At 39.8% G+C, this 18,303-nt stretch overlaps 1 protein-coding gene across 5 annotated transcripts in view; it reads left to right on the top strand.

Moving 5' to 3' along the window:
• The first annotated feature begins 2,699 nt into the window (after positions 1–2,699).
• Positions 2,700–18,303, top strand: part of RALGAPA1 (Ral GTPase activating protein catalytic subunit alpha 1) — a 130,613-nt gene continuing 115,009 nt past the window's right edge. For all 5 annotated transcript variants that reach the window (XM_054400319.1, XM_054400320.1, XM_054400317.1 and 2 more), the window contains exons 1-4: positions 2,700–2,805; positions 15,676–15,786; positions 16,295–16,344; positions 17,859–17,916. In XM_054400319.1, coding sequence (XP_054256294.1) covers positions 2,700–2,805; positions 15,676–15,786; positions 16,295–16,344; positions 17,859–17,916 — 325 coding nt within the window. The remainder of the gene's footprint in view (positions 2,806–15,675; positions 15,787–16,294; positions 16,345–17,858; positions 17,917–18,303) is intronic.

Below are 18,303 nucleotides of genomic sequence, written 5' to 3'. Positions count from 1 at the left end.
TTGGGACTATGCAGGCAAATAGCTCTTCAGTAGAATATAAGCATGCACCTCTGAGGGATCAGGTTTAAGACTTATGCTAGCTACCTGAAAGAAGGGAAATACTTGGTGAAATCCTGAGCAGTTTTCACCCACTTTTAAGCATGTACCTTAATGCGGTGTAAATATTTGTAAAGCAGAAGTTCCAGAAACTTGGATTTCTGGAAGTGAATGCAAGAATCTGAAACAGTCTATCCATTTGAAATATAAACTGTTGAACCAGGCTGGAATTGAATAGCTTGTGCTCTCTTTAATATATATATATATATAACTAAAACCTCATATGTTTTTTTAAGTACTTGGGAACAGCTGAATTCTTTGGAAATCATAAATCCTAAGATGAGTTGTGGGAAATTAATTGATGGTATGAATGTGACCCAGTTGCCTCCACTACTTTGAGTGCCCTATGGATCCCTGTATAAAGAGTTAAAAGAAGTGGGGGTGGAGGGGTGCAGTGTGGAAGTTCTGCAGCACTTGTCTACATGACTCCTTTAAAAGTTCAGTTCAACCTGCTTATGGGGTCCCCTCATGGCTGGACAAAAATATTTGAACAGTTCTTTCTTTCAACTGGAAATGCAAAGAACTGGGTACAGTAATAGCTGCCAGGAATGCAGCAGAACCTAACCCCTCCCTGACTAATCCTGCTACTTTCTAACCTTGTCCTCCATGCATAAAGGCATCAAAGTCACACGCTTCAAAGTCAGGCCTTTGTAAGATCAGGGCTTTCCCTGTGCACAGGTGTCCCTCCTGACTAGTGTGCTCCACACAAGGAGGTTCACCATAGAAGCCATTATTAGCTTCGTCAACAGCACTCCCACCTGCCAGATAATATTTTGGTGATATCTTAACTCTGTTTATTATTTCTAAACTGTCTTGAGTCAAAGACCTAAAAATTATCAGAAAAGCAAGCAAATTCCTCAAAGAAAAGATATTTTTAAAAGATTGTCAACATACATAAACATGGTTGGAATTAATGAAATTTAGAAAACAAAGTGAATCAATACATCATTGTTGGATCTCAGAGAATTAAAATATACTGCGTTATGGTAAAGTAAAAGATTATAATACTAGCTATTTCCTAACATTGCTATCTTCAGATCTCATTTACAGAGATGGTGGAATATGAGGTGTTCTGGGATAGACCACACAGGTAGGTAGACGACACTGACTCTATTACTGATGCCCTGCTAACTGAATCCTACTGGCCTTATGCTGATAACATTAACTGTTATTGGTCATGCATCTCAATACTCAGGTTATGTTATTTATGTTACAGGTATGAAAATGGTGATAACCCTTAAAATTTTGTAACAAATCTCAAATAGTTAAATATTGACAATATTACAAACTCCAGCTATTGTAATCAGACTCTTAGCTCAGGGAACTGGATTTCCTCAATGCAAAACTGAGCATCAGGGACTATTTAAAATCATCCAAGCCTAGAGAAACTGGAAATAATGATCCTGAAATGATGCGACAGAAGATGTCTAATGAAAAGTCCAAGAATTCTCTATGTCATAACTGTAAACTAATGTCAGACTTTTAGGGGAAACTTTGAGCTTTTTCAGTATTACTAATTCATCCCTCAGCAGCATAGTTTATATGGCATCTTGTGCATTTCTGCAATTCTTTTTGCAGGCCTCACTAGTGAGGTGCATGTGACTGGGACAAATGCAGTCTCCTGAGCCCATTTACGGCTTTGCTGTAGGAGCAGTGTGGTGGTGACCATCCTATCGAACACAAAAGCAACAAAGAGGCCCCAGAGCGTCATACTGGACCCAGCCACGCCTGATGGTCCAGTCTCGACGCCAGCACTGCTGCCAAAAGCGTGGGCAGTGAAACTGGGAAGAAGTAACTCTGGGTAGGAGCTCGTGGCGAAGAGTTGCAGCACCGGTGTGGAAAGAGGAACTACAAGACGAGACACATCGTTGCCAGTTGCACAACTGAGGGTTGAGTGAAGGCTCGGAGTCACTGCCTTAGTGAATACAGTCCCCGCCTGGATTTTATTTCTTTATTCCCCATGGGATTCCCCCCTCCCCCTTACCTCACAACACCTCAGTGTTGCTGTATAACCAGAAGTAGCAGTCTTATAAGATAGCTTTATATCTTACTTATAAAACAGCTGGAAAAAAAGTTTCCTGTACCAGTTGTTGTGACCCAGTTGCAGAGAATCCTTCAGAGAGCTCCTGAATTGCCCAGCTCCGATACCCGCTCTCTATCCTCAGGCAAGGAGGCCCATGAAAGGCCGGAACAGACAGGCATCCCCGCCGGCGCGCTGCCCCTCCCAGGCATGAGGGAGGAACCGCGCCCCGTCCGCACGCCGCGCCTCGGAGGTGCGCTCGGGAGGGCCGTCCGTGACGTCATGGCGCGGTTGCCATAGTGACGCCTGGGGTCGCACCTGACGGCTGTCGTGAAGCAGCGGGAGGAGAACGAGGGAAGGAGGAAGGGGGAGTCTAGGCCCGGCTCGGCCAGACCCCCCTCGCCCGCCCCCCGGGCCTGCGGGGAGTTAGCTGGGCGCCGCGCCCCTCCACCCGCGCCGAGTCGGAGTCAGGAGGAGGCGGTGGCGGCGCTGCCGCCCCTGGCTATGTAGGGGCCCCGGAGCGGGCGGAGCCGGAGGCCGCTGTCCGCCTCTGGAGCACAGCTCCGGGGCCAGGCCCGGCGGGATGTTCTCCAAGAAGCCGCATGGGGACGTGCGGAAGTCCACGCAGAAGGTGCTGGACACCCGCAAGGACCCGCTCACCCGCCTCAAGCACCTGCGCGTCCTCATCGGTGAGGCGGCCGGAGGGAGGGAAGGAGGGAGGGAGCGGGTCAGCGGGGGTCCACGTTCCGGGAGCCGTAGAGTCGCTGGCCCCGAGTCCCGGCCTAAGAAGGACAGGGAACTTAGAGGGACAGGCTGGGCGCCCGGGCGGGAGGTGGACTCGGGGTACTGCTCCGGCGACAGACTCTGTTCGGCCCAGCCTCACCTCAGCACGGCTGCTAGAGGGAGGGCCCCGCGCCCAACATCGCGGGGCCGGAGGCGGCGAGGCTTCAGCTGCATATGGGGAGCCGCAGGACCTGGCGGACGCAGCGGCAGATGCTGTGCTCGCCGCGCTGACACTGGCACGTACATTACCACCGCGTTTAAAGGCGTAATTCATTTGGCAACTACATGGAGGCGAAAAGGTGGTGTGCTCCCCTGTGAATTGTTCTCTAGAGCTACATAAATGCTGCTAAGTCGGTAGGCTTGCTTAGAGGTGGTTGGTGAGCGCTAATGATGCCTGGAACTTCCTAGTCAATCTCCCCTAAATGCTTACAGCAGCAACTTCTGTTCCTATGCGTATTCAAGGTAAAAGCTAGAAGAAGTGCTAACTGGAGTAGATGTAGATGAGCATTCATACAGCTAGTCTGAAAACACTTTTGGTTTGTCATTTGGTCAAGGAAGGAACATAAACACTGAAGTACTGCTGTAGTTCCATGTGACCGGCTGTTTAACCTAAACAGTAAACGAAGAATTATGATTATATGGTATAACTGCCTAATGAAAAAAAAAAAAAGGTGGAAAAACTCCAGAGTTAACCGTTCAAAAATCGTTCAAAATCTGTTAGTTCTGTGGTTTTGTAAAAATCTAAGTGACTGTCATCGAGCTGTCCTTGAAAGAAGGAGTTTGTTTGCTCTGGAGCATCTTTTGGGGCCTTCAGTTTTGTAAATGCATGGGTTGCTTTCTAGCAGTTTTATGAGCACGTGAGCAGGGCTCACATTGCTCAAGGGCAACTGCATTCTGTATTTAGCACAGAGTACCAAATGGATTGTTTTGGGTTGTGCTCACAGTCTGGGGGTATTTAAGTACCCTGTCTTCCAAAGCTGGATTCTTTCTTTTGAAAGGAAAATGGTTATTGCTCCCTTTTTTTCTTTCATACTGGTGTTTAAAGGAACAGGTGGTGTTCCCATGTGGTAACATCTGCTGCTGCATGACTTATTTTCTGCAACATAATTATTTGGGGTTTTGGAATGAAGAATACTTATGTGGCTAGTGGCTAGCTAGTCAAGACACTTCAGTAGTCACATACATCCTCTTGCTTCATTCAGAATGTTACCATTCTTCTTAACTAGCCATTATGTTAATTATGTTTATTGTTAGCTACTTTATCAATTGAAAGTGAAGAGGAAAGAACGTTGTAAAGAAACTAAGTACCTCTCTGAATTTAGGTTTCATGGCTAAAATATGCTGAATATTTCCAGTCTCACGTTAGTCTGCAAAACAATCTGTGGTTTTGATCTATCTGCCCTAGTTTTGATATTTCTGTTGCTTGTCTTTTATTTACAAGATTTTCCTTCAGCTTTGTTAATATGTGGATGCGTCTTGTGAGATGCAAGCCATGAGCTCTGTGTCAAGGAGGTATTTAATCTGAGGTTTTTGCTTACTGGCTGCAGGACAGACTAAATGTGCTGGGGCATGCTTTCCTGTGGTGGCTATTCTCCTTTTTCCTCTGCACATCTATATAGCTCAGCTTGTTGAAGCAGAGTTCCCACATATCCTTTCTCCAAGTTTAGGAGAATACAGCATGTGACTGTGTAAGCTGGGAAAGATGTAATAGTACTTCAAGTTGCCTGACTTGGATGCATCTACAAGATTTTGTCACTATGTTTAGATACACGAGGTACAAAGGATATTCTTGGATAGACAAGGTACGAAAAAAAGTCTTTCTTGGGTGGAGTAGGGTGTTTCTCTACATATTCATGCTGTAATGCAAGAGAAATACGTGGCAGTTTATGTGAAGTCTGTCTTCTGCTGTGATTACCTCCTTGCCTTATTCCTTACACTTCCCTGCTCCCTAAACTGGCTTTCAAAGCATAAGCTCTATGCCCTTTTTTCTCCAATTGTTTGACTACCCTGCAGACTAAAAAAAATAATGTGCCCACATAAGATAAACTTCTGTCTGAGGTGGTTTCATATGCAGGCACCATCCTGCAGTTCAAGCAGTGTACTGCTGCATTTTCCTGTTTACCCATTTTCTTCAGTGACACCTCCCCAACATAATAACTGGCATATTTCCATGTGGTCAGGGGAGTCAGGCTAGCGATTGCTAACAGGCATGAGGGGAGAAGGGAGGAAATCTCAGTTAAGCTCTGTTCAGTATCTTTAGGAATGAAAAGTTGTGTTCTTTATTGCTCTTAATCCCTGCATACTGGAGACAGAAAGACTATCCAGAAAGGAGTTGTCTGATGTGTCACATTCAGGGGAAGGAGAGAATTTTTTTCTTACTCTTAAAAGCCTTTCAGTAGGCCTGCAAGGTGTATTGGTCCAGAGTTGTTTTGTGGTTTTTGGTGTACTTTTTAGTCATTAGTTCAGCAACTGTAAATTGAAGTGTGGCCTCGGATTCATGATTGAGTTGAGGGGAAGAAAGGAACTACTAGTTCATTTTCTCTCTCTTTTATCAAGGCATTCAAAGCAGCCGTTCTCCAGTAAGCTAAAATAATAGAGTAGTTATGAAAAAAGGTGAGTGCTCATGAATTACAGGCTGCTGGTCACCTATTAGCCAAAGAAGAGAAATCTAAAGATGATTGGTGCTTGGATCCTGCAAGGTAGTGGTGCAAATCAGGCACTATAAAGTGGTTATTAATAAAGACTAGAAGAAACTCAACAATTTCAGGGAACCATATGTAAAGCTAAGTGAATGGATAGCACAAAGACAAGTGGCATTTATTTTTAACAAATTAAAGGGAGGGTGCACTAGATGGAATTATTTAAGTGCCTTTTACAAGGTATCTTAGAATGCAGCGAGTTGTGTCATTTCAAGAAAAAGTATCTTGTCATGGGTGACAACTTGGTTTAAACTAGTAAAAAATGCATTTTAGTCTTCATAAGGAATATAGAAAATTTCGTGTCTTCATTAAAACAGTGGTATACCCTCACACCAAGTATAATTGCAGATTTAGTAGTATAATATTTTGTGTGTAGAAGATTTAGAGATGGAAATGACTTAGATGAGAGTAGAACTTTAATGTAAAAAGATGTAGAATACCTTTCTGTAGAGGTGCATAATGAAAAATATGTAAACATATGTGAAAAAGACTAGGAAATAAACTCTGTTAAGGCCTACCAAATTTGAAAAGTTAAGGATTTTTGGCTTTGAAAGTTGCTTAGTGCTAGGCTGTCAGAGGCACACTGGGGTAAATGTTGGTTTGTACTTTTTGTTGTTGTTGTTGTTTTGTTTTGTTTTAATCTTTGTTGGTTTGGGTCTGGTTTCTTTTTTGTTGGTTGGGTCTTTTGTTTTGTTTTTTTCCTTTCTGAAACTCTTTTGTGGAAAACTGCTCTTTGCCACTTCGGTACTCCTGCCTCTGATTCTCTGCAGTTCTTCAGTATGCCTCTATTCAACCTTGTTTGTAATTCAGGAACTAAGGAATATTCAGTGAAATTCAGCTGACTCACTCAGAATTGATTAAATTATTTGTGGAAGTAAATATGTGATCAATTTATGCATGTCACAAGCATAAGGTTTTTTTAATAAAGGTTAAAGCCTTTAGGAGACCTCCAAGTAGTGATAAATACTATTGCTAAGAAATGCTAAAAAGCCCAAAACAAAACATGGGAAGAGATTGAAGTCTCATATCCTGGGACATAGCAATCCGTGAGTGAAGGTGACCTGCTTTTTGTTGTTTTCCTGCTGCACAGTTTTTCTTGAAACAGCTGGAGCTATCTGATTCTTTGAGGTACAATAGTTTCTTCCCCTAGGGAAGTGTTCATCCTCCCTGGTTGTTGTTTTTGTTTGTTTGTTTGTTTGTTTGTTTTGTTTTGTCTGGCATTTTTGTTTGTTGGGTTTTGGAGGGCTTTTTGTTTGTATTTTTTGGGATTTTTTTGATTGCTTGTGTTTTTGTTGTTACTTGGGTTTTTGGTTGGTTTGTTTGTTTCGGGGGAGATGTTTTTCTTTACTTGCTTGCTTTTTTTTTTTTTTTTGCTTCTTAGTTCTGGAAGTCTTACGCAGTTCCCTCATGTTATCTTGGTCAGTACGTGACTTTTTATCAAACTGTTTCTGTACACTAGAAAGGCTATAACAGTTTTGCTTACTGTGAGCTATGCATGTATGCAGTGATTGATGCATATCAACCTTGAGTGGGGCTGTAAAATGGGATTCTTTTAGGGCCTGTATGGCAGTGGCTTGGCATTGTCAGAAGGGAGGCCCTGCTCTAAGGAGAGCTGCCAGCTGCAGTCAGTGCAGGTGTGATCGCTGAGACTTTCCTAGCAGGTGCAAATGGAGGCACACAGTGTACCCTATGAAATTCGGTCTTGCCTGCAGCATGAAGCCTGTGACTTTACAGAAAATGGATATTTTTAATAGTTCCAGTGAATTAGAAGCTAACTGCATTTTTTAGGATCATTAAGGAGAAATAACATGGAAATAGTGTTGCATCATTCTCATAATCAGTGTTGCACTGTTTAATCAAATTTCAACATCAAAATGAAATTCCATGTTTTTAAAATGATGATTCTTTTAAAAAAAAATCTAATAATGCTTCAAGTATCAGATCATGCTTGATTTGTCCTTTTGTTAAAACAGTGTTTTGAGAACTCTATAAATAATTCAGGCAGCTAGATATAGGACCCTTTCATAATGTGACACCTTATCAATATTAACTTACTGCATTGTTCTGATAGCAGATGTTGCTATCTGTTGAATTTGTAGTTTCAGTTAGAATATGTAAACATGTGCATGTATATACAAAAAACTACTACAGGCCATAAATAGTTAATTATTTCTGCATAATCTTACTGTGTGCAAGCAAGAAAATCGAATATACGAATATACTTGGTTTAAGATTTACTTTTGGGTCTGAATTCTTAAGAGAATTTTTTCCTTTTTTTTTTTTTTTCCATTCTTTATTTTTCTGTAGTGTAGAAGTTATAATGGAAAGTAAAGGAAAAAGGAGCATCTTATTTCTCATTAATTACTTCATTTGCTTCAGATGTCTTAAAAATAAACTGCATGTATCTCTGGAGAGAATGCCTATAAAATGTAATGCAAAGAGAAGGGAGTATTTGCAGTGTGGTGTGGGGGGTTTTACTATTGTTGGTTTTGGTGGCTGGTTAATGCTCAAAAATCTCATGGAAGTGATCTCTGAAAGGGAAAAGTCAAGCTATACTGGAGAGAATGAAACAGGCTGCATTGGACATCCATTCTGTTCTATTGTTTAATATTAAACAATATACTTAAACAGAGATTGCATTTGTTTAAAGGGATTTTAATTTTAGAAATCTATTTCACTGGCAGCCAGCCCTAATGCTTCAGATGGATAGCATTCACTGCTCAACCTCATCAACATCACTCATTCTGCTATCACTTACATACCATGCTGTAATAAATGAAAAATGTTTTATGGTCATTGAAGTGAGAGGCAAGTGAGAAGCTGCAGCATAACTAGCTGTCTGGAATTTTCTTTGGAGGTAACTGTTCCAGAATTTTCTATGGATGTGCAAAGCTGTATTATTTTGGACAACAGTTTTAGATTAATCCCCCCCCCTGTTTCTTTGTAGCTCTGACTGCAGAGGACATGTCACTGCTGTAATTCATAGATTTCGCTGTGGGTTGGTTGAGTGCAGTTTAAGAAAGTAAACTTGACTTAACCTCGAAGCCATTCTGTTCTATTTTGGCCAGGAGAAAGGGGGAGGAAATTGCTTTGCTTTGGGATTTTTGTTAATGGTACACTCAGAATTGCAGAGAGCAGCCGTGGCCAGTGCTGGCTTGCAAGGGTAAGGGCTGGAGCCGGATCAAAGCCCCAGGCTAGACAAAGGGACGACTTTGACCGTTTGCAAGTGAAGAAAAGGTCTGTGGGAGTTTAGCATGTGGCAGTTTCGGCATGAAAATAAGTACTAGGGAAGTGTTTCGGGTCGCTTAAATAAAAGCGTTAAGTTCTGGAACATGCCTGAGTTGTGGAAGCAGTTCTGGAACATGCCTGAGTTGTGGAAGCAGTTCTGGAACATGCCTGAGTTGTGGAAGCAGTTCTTTAAAGTTTACTGGTTTTAACTCTTCTGAAGTCTGCAAGCAACCTGAAAGAATTAGATGGGAGAGCTGTTAGCTGCTTCTACTAATTCCTATGGAGCACCAGTTTTGAAATTTGTAGTGGTCTATATGTAGATATTCATTGGTGCTGTTAACCTGCTTATTCATTTGTGATTTTTTGATTATTTTATTTTTCTTCTATATTTGTATCTAAAAATGGTGGTGGTCAGTTCAGACTTAGATGCAAAATATAAGCCATTAAAAGATTTATTGAAAAGTGCTCCTTTCTCAGTACCAAAAACCTCAAAAATACTTTGACAAAATTACCTTTTTAAAAAGATTGACTTTTGTTATTTATAGCTGTTAGTGTTCTGAGACGGTAAGGGCTAATATAAAGCACTTACTGAGTAGATTTACATTTGTAGCTCACTGTTTGAAACGTTGTGGTTTGTGATCAGGTCTCTTTCACTTTGACAGTCTGGTAACTATGCCAGAGCCAGCACTTAGTTCCGGAGGTTTTCCACTTAACTTTTCTAAACGACATGCTCTTCTGTTGGAGAGACTGGCCATATGTAACTCAACCTCTGTACTGCTTTGCTGTAAAGCAGATGTTATTTTTTTCAGGTTGAACAATTAAGAATGGCTAAGTTCTACTGGCCAGCTGAAATTGAGGGCACTCAGAAACTTCTTGCTTTCAAGTAGCACCAGTTTGTTACAAGAGTTGATACTGAACACATCAGTCTGTAGCAGGCCTGGGCTTTACAGAAACAGAACTGGAAGTCTGGCCGAATTCCAGGTCATTGTTTGCTACAGTTGTCATTGTACTTAATTTTTGGGTAAGGAGGAGAGAAGGTGACTTAAAAGCCAGTAAATCTTGGAATCCAACAGGGTAATGTTTTCATTATACTATATGGTGGTATAGATAGATAATTCTATGCAGTTCTAAAAGGCTTAAAACTGAACAACATCTCAGTCTGCAATGATGTAGACTATCCTGTTAAATGCTGGTGCTAAATTTCTGCAACAATTTATGTGAACCGGCGGATGGTAATGTTCACTTCAGAAAAGTTAATATATGTCTAAGATCTTGGGTTTAAGTTTTTTTGATTGTTTACCTTTAAAGTTCTATGCTATACCAAAAGTACAAGTTTACTTGGTTTAATATTTTAATCATCTAAATAGTATAGCTCTGTTTCCCTTTCTAACTCAACTAATCTATAAATACATAATAGTTGTTGTGGATTAGTTTATGATAATTCGTAGAGTAATATGTAGAGAAGAAAATAAACAGAACAAATTTGTGTATAAGTTAAAGCTCACAGACATCCTCTTCCTACAGAGGCTTGGAGCATTGTATGTGCAAACTTGGTAGCTTTGAATAATCTGGCTCAGATGATCTCTTACAAGTTCAAATATACAGTAAAAAAAGTGTGTGTTGCTTTTTCTGCTTTACATCTGACAAAGTGATTTATTTGTTTTTTTAAGCTCTCTGAGATGGTACTCTTACTGTTTTACATATGATATGCTATTCAAATAGTATCCTCCTTATACCATGTAATATTAAGGACTTCCATTTTTATTTAAATACTTTTGTGGATGTGAATTATTCCTGCTTAAATAGGAATGTGCTGATAATTGAACAACAATAAAAGCATTGGGGCAAATGAGTTTACTCTGGGGCAGAGTTGTGTGGCAGAACAATTTCTTTTCAAGAAAAAGAGAATGTTCTCTTCCTAAAATGATCTCTGTGGGCACTTACAACTTAACAACTGAAAAGAGTGTTACCTTTCAGAAAATCTTGAGCAATAACCTCCAAAAGAGTTGACCGTTTAAAAATACATGAAAATAAGTTCCTAAGAAGAGTTGGCCACTTGAAAGTATAGGAAAGTAGGTTCCTAAAAATACAGTTACATGTAAGCACAGAAATTGGTAGGTGAAGTGGGATTTTGTTTAATTATTATTGGTTGGGTTTGTTTGTGGGCTTTGTTGAGGTGTGGTTTTGGTGTTTGTTTCTTTTTTTTTTTTTTTGCGTGGGTTGTTTTCTTTCTTTTGGTGGATTTTTTTGTGTTGGTTTTTTTTTGTTTTGGGTTTTTGGTTGGTTGGTTTGGTTTTTGTGTTGTGTGTTTTGTTGTTGTGGGGTTGGTGGTTGTTGTTTTTTTTTCTTTAGTCCTCCTTTGCTTCAGCCCCAGTCTATATATTGGGGAATGGCAGAACTTCCAAATTTCAGTGTGTTTAATGGAAATAGGAATTTCAGTTGATCTGGTACTTGAATGCTTTTGTAATGCAGGTCATGCAAATAGATTAGATAACTAGTCTAGTTCTGTTCTCTATTTCCTGCATTAAAATAGAACAGAAATATATAAGCTGAATACAGTTTTTAAAACTTAAAAAAAAAAAGTAACTTACCTGCTTGAGGCTGACCCAAGACAAAGCTGAAGCTACCTTTAGAAAAGATGTGGGAGGAAGAAAAGGACAGAGCAGCTGTATAGTGTCATTTTGTGCCTAAATGTAACTTTTTTCTTAAAAAACCCAGAAAGCACCACTGAACACAGAATTAACGCAGAGATTAATTTATACCAACTTTTAAGTTACAGAAAATAAAGTAAAAACTGACAATCAAAGGTTGGTGTTTCTTGCTTTTGTGACTTGTGAAGAGAACTTCCATTTTCTTGACAAACAGCTTTCATAAATGATGCTGGAAATCTGGATTTTAGTGCACTGGAACTATGCTTTGTAGAGTAGAAGCTTTAATGTTCACATTGTTGGACTACAGTCATGTCCCATTTCCTCCTCTCCTATTCTGAGAAACTTTTCTAGCTATGTTATATGGTGCCAAATCTATTTCTGAGTCTTTCCGTTCTCTTGGTGTGGGCATAAGTACTCGGAGCACAAGGAATATATTAATTTGTATTACATGATACATGGTAAGAGAATACAAAGTTCTTTAAAAATAAATGGTCTGTAAGTTAGGGAGGAAAGCCTATTTCTGTGTAATCGTACTTCAGGTAAAAAGAAGGCTGTGTCCCTTCTCTTAAAAAGGCAGAAAAGTTGAAGTAGTCAAAGCAAATTCCTTCAAATTCCCAATTGAAGGCTCTGAAAAGGACATACATATGCTCCTTAGAGAGAAAATTATGTTGACCTCTGTATGCAGCATTCATGATACTTAGGGAGGACACAGAGAAGACACAGTGTTGGCGAAAAGGGTTTAAGATGAGAGAATTGAATAGCTCTATCTTTAGTTGATCACAAGGAGAAAGGTGAACTGAATATTACAGAGAAAAAAAATCAGATCTTTAATTAATGAAGAAAGCTGTAACAGCAGCTTGCAGCTGGAATTTTCAATGTTAATCAAGGAAGGCAATAGTCTCTCTGTGCATGTATTAGTTACATGGATTGTCTGTTCGTTATAGATATAGCTGATGTATGCATGTGGTCAAACTAGATTATTTCCAGATCAGACTCTTCTAAGGTCTACCTTAGGGTAGGAAGGCATTGCAGAGATACCTGGATAGATTAAATTGATGAACTGAGGTCAAGATAATGAGGTTTAACAAGACCAAGTTAATCTGGCACTTTAGTCACAACAACCCCAAGCAACGCTAGAGGTTCAGGGAAGCATGGCTGGAAAGCAGCCTGCTGGAAAAGGATCTGGGGGTGCTGGTGGACAGCCAGCTGAACATGAGCCAGCAGTGTGTCCAGCTGGCCAAGAATGCCAATGGCATTCTGGCCTGTATCAGAAACAGTGTGCCAGCAGGAGTAGGGAAGTGATTGTGCCCCTGTACTCAGCACTGGTGAGGTTGCAGCTTGAGTACTGTGTTCACTTCTGGGCATCACAGTGTAGGAAAGACATTGAGGTCCTGGAGCATGTCCAGAGAACAAGAAGGCTGGGTGGGGCGGAGGGGGGGCGTGTTTGCAGGGCACATCATACAAGGAGCAGCTGAGGGAGCTGAGGTTGTTCAGCCTGGAGAAGGGAAGGCTAAGGGGAGATCTTACTGCTCTCTACAACTACCTGAAGGGAGGTTGTAGAGAGGCTGGTGTTGGTCTCTTCTCCCAAGTAACTAGCCGTAGGATGAGAGGAAATGGGTTTAAGTTGTGCCAAGGGAGGTTTGGACTGGATATTAGGAAAAACCTCTTTACTGAGAGAATAGTGAGGCATTGGAACAGGCTGCCTTTTCCAGCCTTAGTGATTCTATGATTTCTATGCTGTATCTGCTTCCCCCATCAACTTCCCTTGCAATAGTTTTTTGTCAGCTTTAGACTTCTTGACTAATGCAAGGTTCCAAATTTCTGAACCATCAGCTTACTGAATGACTATAGGTGTCATTCGATGGATGAGCAGATGCTTTTTTGCTCTAGGTAGCAAGCCTAGCATATACACAAGTGTGTTTTCCCTCCCCTTGGAAGGAAAGCTGTTTTCAAGCATTAACAGAAATAGTTTGTGGGTTGGGGGGTGGGGGGAATTTTCTTAAGATAATGCCAGGACAAAATTCTATTAAGTAAAAGTATGAAAGTGAAGTAAAAGGTATGCTTTTAGTATTAATTGGGTGTTAATAATATAAGTCTGCCTACAAACTGTTGGGTTAAGATTGAGTCCTTTAAGAACACATTTGATTTGGGTTTTTGTCTGCTTCAGAGTTGACCCATGCCTGGGGAAAGAATTAGGGCCTATTTCAGGAAATGAAACATTTTATGTGCCTGCAAAAACACTGTATTCTTGTGTGTTGATTGGCAGAGGCTCTATTTAACTGCTTCAGATCCCTTTAGGTTTGGAACTGCTGTTTTCTGCATTACATTGCAGTGCTTTCTATGTGCAATGCATTTGAACAGTTAAATATACAGATTAAAAGGTTATTATCTTCTGCCACCTTCTCCCAAAGCTCTCAGTCATTGTTTTCTTTTTCCTCTTAATTCTCCTGAAACCCTTTGGATTTGCTTTCTGCTTCTACTTTCTTGTCCACAGTGTAGAACTCAGGGTTCTGCCCCATGAGTGGAAGTGGTTGTAATAGTTGTGCCTGTGCTTTAGTCGTAACTCCATTTCTTGTGCACTTGCCCTGACCACCTGCTTTGGAAATGGATTTTTTTCCACCCCTTGTCCTTACTTTACTATTTCCAACTTTAAACTCTAACATTTAACTGCTGATCTGTAAGTGGTGTAGCAGTTTCTGCAAAACTGGAGGTTTGCTAATCCTGTAGACGATCAGGCATGTGCTCACTGTTCTGGACCACTCAGGTCATTGCTAGCTAAGCCACCTTGCTGTAAGAGTTGCTCTTAACTGTTAATATAGTTCTGTCTTTTTTAAGGGCACTCTGGCTCCCCTGTAGTGATTATGTAAGACTTTGGCAGAAAAATTAAACATGTATTGGAAACTTACAGCAAGATTCATGATAAAATTACATTGAGAGCCCTCTAGAGGCACATAATAAAATCTAATTGAAAATATACCATGCTTTTGGCCATCCTTTCAATTGATTCTTTCTGTGCTTTATACTGTATCAGTTGTATATCCAGTCATGTGAGATGATAGATATTGATGTCATTTTTAAAAGGGTTAAAAAAAAAATCCAATAAAGAATTAGGAGGGCACTTAAAAAAGATACCTCTATAGAGAGAGATGATGCCTCTGTATATAGAGCTGGTGAACACCATAAAGTTCTTTGGAGTTTTTTTGCCTTACCTTTCTTCATGGTTTTAGGATTATTTTTTGTTTGTTTTGGATTAATATTCTGAACGGGTGGACCTTCTCCTTTTAAAGTACTGTTTCTCTGTTCCTCTGCTTCTATACCGTTGTTCTGTCCACCTAGTTTCTCTAGACTCATGTAGTTAAATAGAAGGACAGCGAGTGCTTTTTGGCTCAGTGTATACTAAGGCTTGAAAGAATTGATTAAAAGAATAAATTTAAAATTAATCTAGATAAATTATGTTTCTTTAACTGAGGATTTGCACAAAAATAATGGGAAGATAGTCTACAGTATACAAGATAGCCCACAGTATACAAGAAAGGACATCCCTCTATAGTCACAGTGATATTTCCACCTCAAGGTATCCCTGAGATCCCAGCTCCTGATTTCCTGAAACTGCATTGTCAAAGTAGTGGGACTGGGCCAGACTGGAAAGGAAAATGCATGTTAGATCTTGGAGGAAGTAAGGAGGCAGCAGTGGGAATCCAGTGCTGCTGTTTACTTCCTCCCAACCTTCTTTCTCTCTGGAGCAGAGGTGATCCTCACCATCCTTCTACCACTTAAGTAAGCTTAGTTATATCTAGTAATGACAGGTGGGGACAGTGATGATCTTTCTGTTATAGACTTTGGACAGCATAATTAGCTTTATTTCTGTTAAATTAACAATCAAAACAGCATTCATCTGTACAGTGCTAGTCCTGAAGGAATTCTTGGTTCCTGACTGGGGTTTGCAGGCATTCCTGTCAGGCAAGCAGTAAGTGTGCAAGAAGACACTGCTTCCTGTTTTAAAATTGGTTAGGCACTTCTGGCATGCCATATTGAATTTCATAGCCTTCAGTTCAAAACAATGAAAACCTCAAGAACTACTTCTTTACCAATTATTTTCTTCTTAATATCTGTATTTCTTATTCCTGGATAATGTTATGCTGTGGTTGACATTGAATATTTCAAAGAAAGAAAAACAATGTTCTGTTCTTTTTTTCAGAGAATGCAGAATCAATCGATCTCAAACAGTTTTTCGACCTCCATTTCTCTCATATATATTATGTGTTCTTTGAAAACTTTGTGACTATTGAAGTAGGCCTTAAGCAAAAAGGTAAGCATATAAAATAGAACACTTTCTGTCTTGGTGCTTTTGTTTTTGTTGTAAAGTGAAGCAGGATATGAGAAATAAGCCATGTGTCTGTGGTCACAAATGGCAATATTGGCTGTGCAGAAATATGCATAAGCACTGACTTTGCAAATAAAATCAGAGCAATTAGAGGTGCATGCAGTAGAGGTAAGCAAGGAATGTTTAGTCTCTGACTGGTTTTGCTTTATTTGCAAAGTGAGGATTCTTCAGGTGTTACACTTCTGTGTTCTGCAGAATTATTCTAAGTTTTCTTTTGTTCAGAAAGATACTGTGTAACTGTTGATGCCGTAATAGGAAGTTATACAAACTGTTATAAACCTTACCTATGAAATGTACTTTTTATTTGCAGAAGGAGTGCAAAATTATGATTGTAGGAATGCATGGCTTTGTTCTCTACATCTAAGGATCTTTGTGTTTACATTTTGTTTTGATAATTAAAATGCCTCTTCTATTTATTTTTAACTGTGTCTAGGTCACAAGTCTCAGAGAGAAGAATTAGATTCTATTCTTTTTATTTTTGAGGTAAGATGACTTAACTATTCCTGTATGAATTTTTTTTTACTTCAACTTAAGTCCTGTTAATAACAATACAGCTGTTCTACAGTTGCCTAGAAATACATGTTATATTGAATTGCATTCCTTTTCCCTGTTGCTTAAGGTTGAACATGTGTGCTTTGTGTGAGAAGAAAAAGAATTTGACTTGCAGTTTTGCAGGAAGATGTCTTAACTGGAAATTCAAGATATTTTCTCCATCTGCAGATAGTTCATTGTTTTGCCATTATTCATGGCATTTCTTCCCCCACACTTCAAATGTGTTATACACTTTGAAATTCTTGGAAAGGTGATCATGATTAGTCATGATCTTTTTGAGCTGTTGATTGCATGTTATCTCTGATTTTTCTCGTAATAGATGACTACTGCAGAATTAAACTTTCATAGATCCCTGTTATTTGCAAAAAGATTTGTTATGTGAAAATAGCCTTTTACAACAGCACTACAAAAAGCACATCTTGACTTAATTAAGAAACTTAGAAACCAATTTAATGAAATCAGAACATTTCTGAGCAGAGAATGTAGTTTCGAAATAGCTTAGAATGTCAAGCTTGTGTCTTTTGTTTTTCAGTGGAGGCTTCTAAATGCAGAGCAAGGATTGTGTTTTTTAAAAATAGGCAAAATTTGAAAGCTGATGAATGCTTATCATATGGTTGAGTACAAATTCACAGGGGCTTTTGGGAGGTATTTTTTGTGTCTTTTTTTTTTTTTTTAGTAAGGTACGTTTATGCTTAAAACTGGAGAGTTAGTTGTAACAAGTGGAATGAATCTGAAAAGAGCGAATTTATTTGTTTGCTAGTTCCTTCATGAAGGGACAGTAGATGACCTGTTCTTTGGAAGCAGTTGCACAGGCTGCTGAAGGGCCACAGCCAGGAAATCATTTGGGAAATGAATGCTAGTGCCTCCAGCATAAACACTGAAGTGCAACATAACAGATTTTTAACTTTCTGTCACTATCTCTGCTCTGTTCCTTACCATCGAAAGATGATTGTCCACTAATCTATCTGGAGAGGCTTTACACTATTATTGCTGGAGCTCATGACCCCTCTGAGCAGGCTGAAGCAAATGCTTGCTTGGGCCACAGAGGCAAGTTGACAGCTGGGCATCCTAACCAAAGTCACTATGAAGGTGGAATAACCTAGTACAACCTGTTGTGAACCAGAGCAGCTGAGACAGACACTCATCCCATTCTGCTCCCTATGCTATGAGCAATATCCAGTGGAGAGGGAGTGGTGCCAGATAAACTGTGGTAACATCTGAAGTCTCTAGTGAAGGACTTGCCAGACAGTGTGTTGGAGCCTTTGGGTTTCCTAGCATTAGGAATGGGATTGTCTTGAGAGGACAGTAGTGATTCCAGGGAAAGCAGTGTGGAAATTTTCTTATTAACTCTTCAGCTTCTGATCTGTTGCCTTTGTGAAAGGCACTGTTTGGTCTTCCGAGGGTGCTCTTTGCAACACACATCCCTGGGTTCTGTTTTTTTGTAGAAAATTTTGCAACTCCTTCCAGAAAGGATTCATCAGAGATGGCAATTTCATAGTATTGGTAAGTTGATTTCCCTCCCCCCCACCTTTTTATATCTTATTGTTTTATTAGTAGCTATTGGTAATTTGTGCTACTCATTTTTTTAACCCTTAAATGACATAACAGGGACGTGTCTGGAATAACCTAATACAACCCATTGTGAATCAGAGCAACTGAGACAGATACTCATTCCATTGGCTTCCCTATTACAAAGACTCTTGAAACTAAGCTAGGGGAAGGAAAAATAAAAGAAAACAAAACAAATAACCCCACCAATGTAATGAATGCTCTTCTAGATCAAATTAAGTCTGAGAATCTGGAAGTAGAGCAGTGGCTGAAAAGGAACAAGGGCAGGTGGAAAGTTGCTTTGTAATATGTTTAATTCTTTCAGTAATAAATTTCAAAGTT

Source organism: Indicator indicator, chromosome 4 (genome assembly GCF_027791375.1).
Source record: "Indicator indicator isolate 239-I01 chromosome 4, UM_Iind_1.1, whole genome shotgun sequence".
Taxonomy (NCBI): Eukaryota; Metazoa; Chordata; class Aves; order Piciformes; family Indicatoridae; genus Indicator; species Indicator indicator.
Note: the sequence above shows the minus strand (reverse complement) of the source record. Positions and strands in the feature narration are given on the sequence as shown.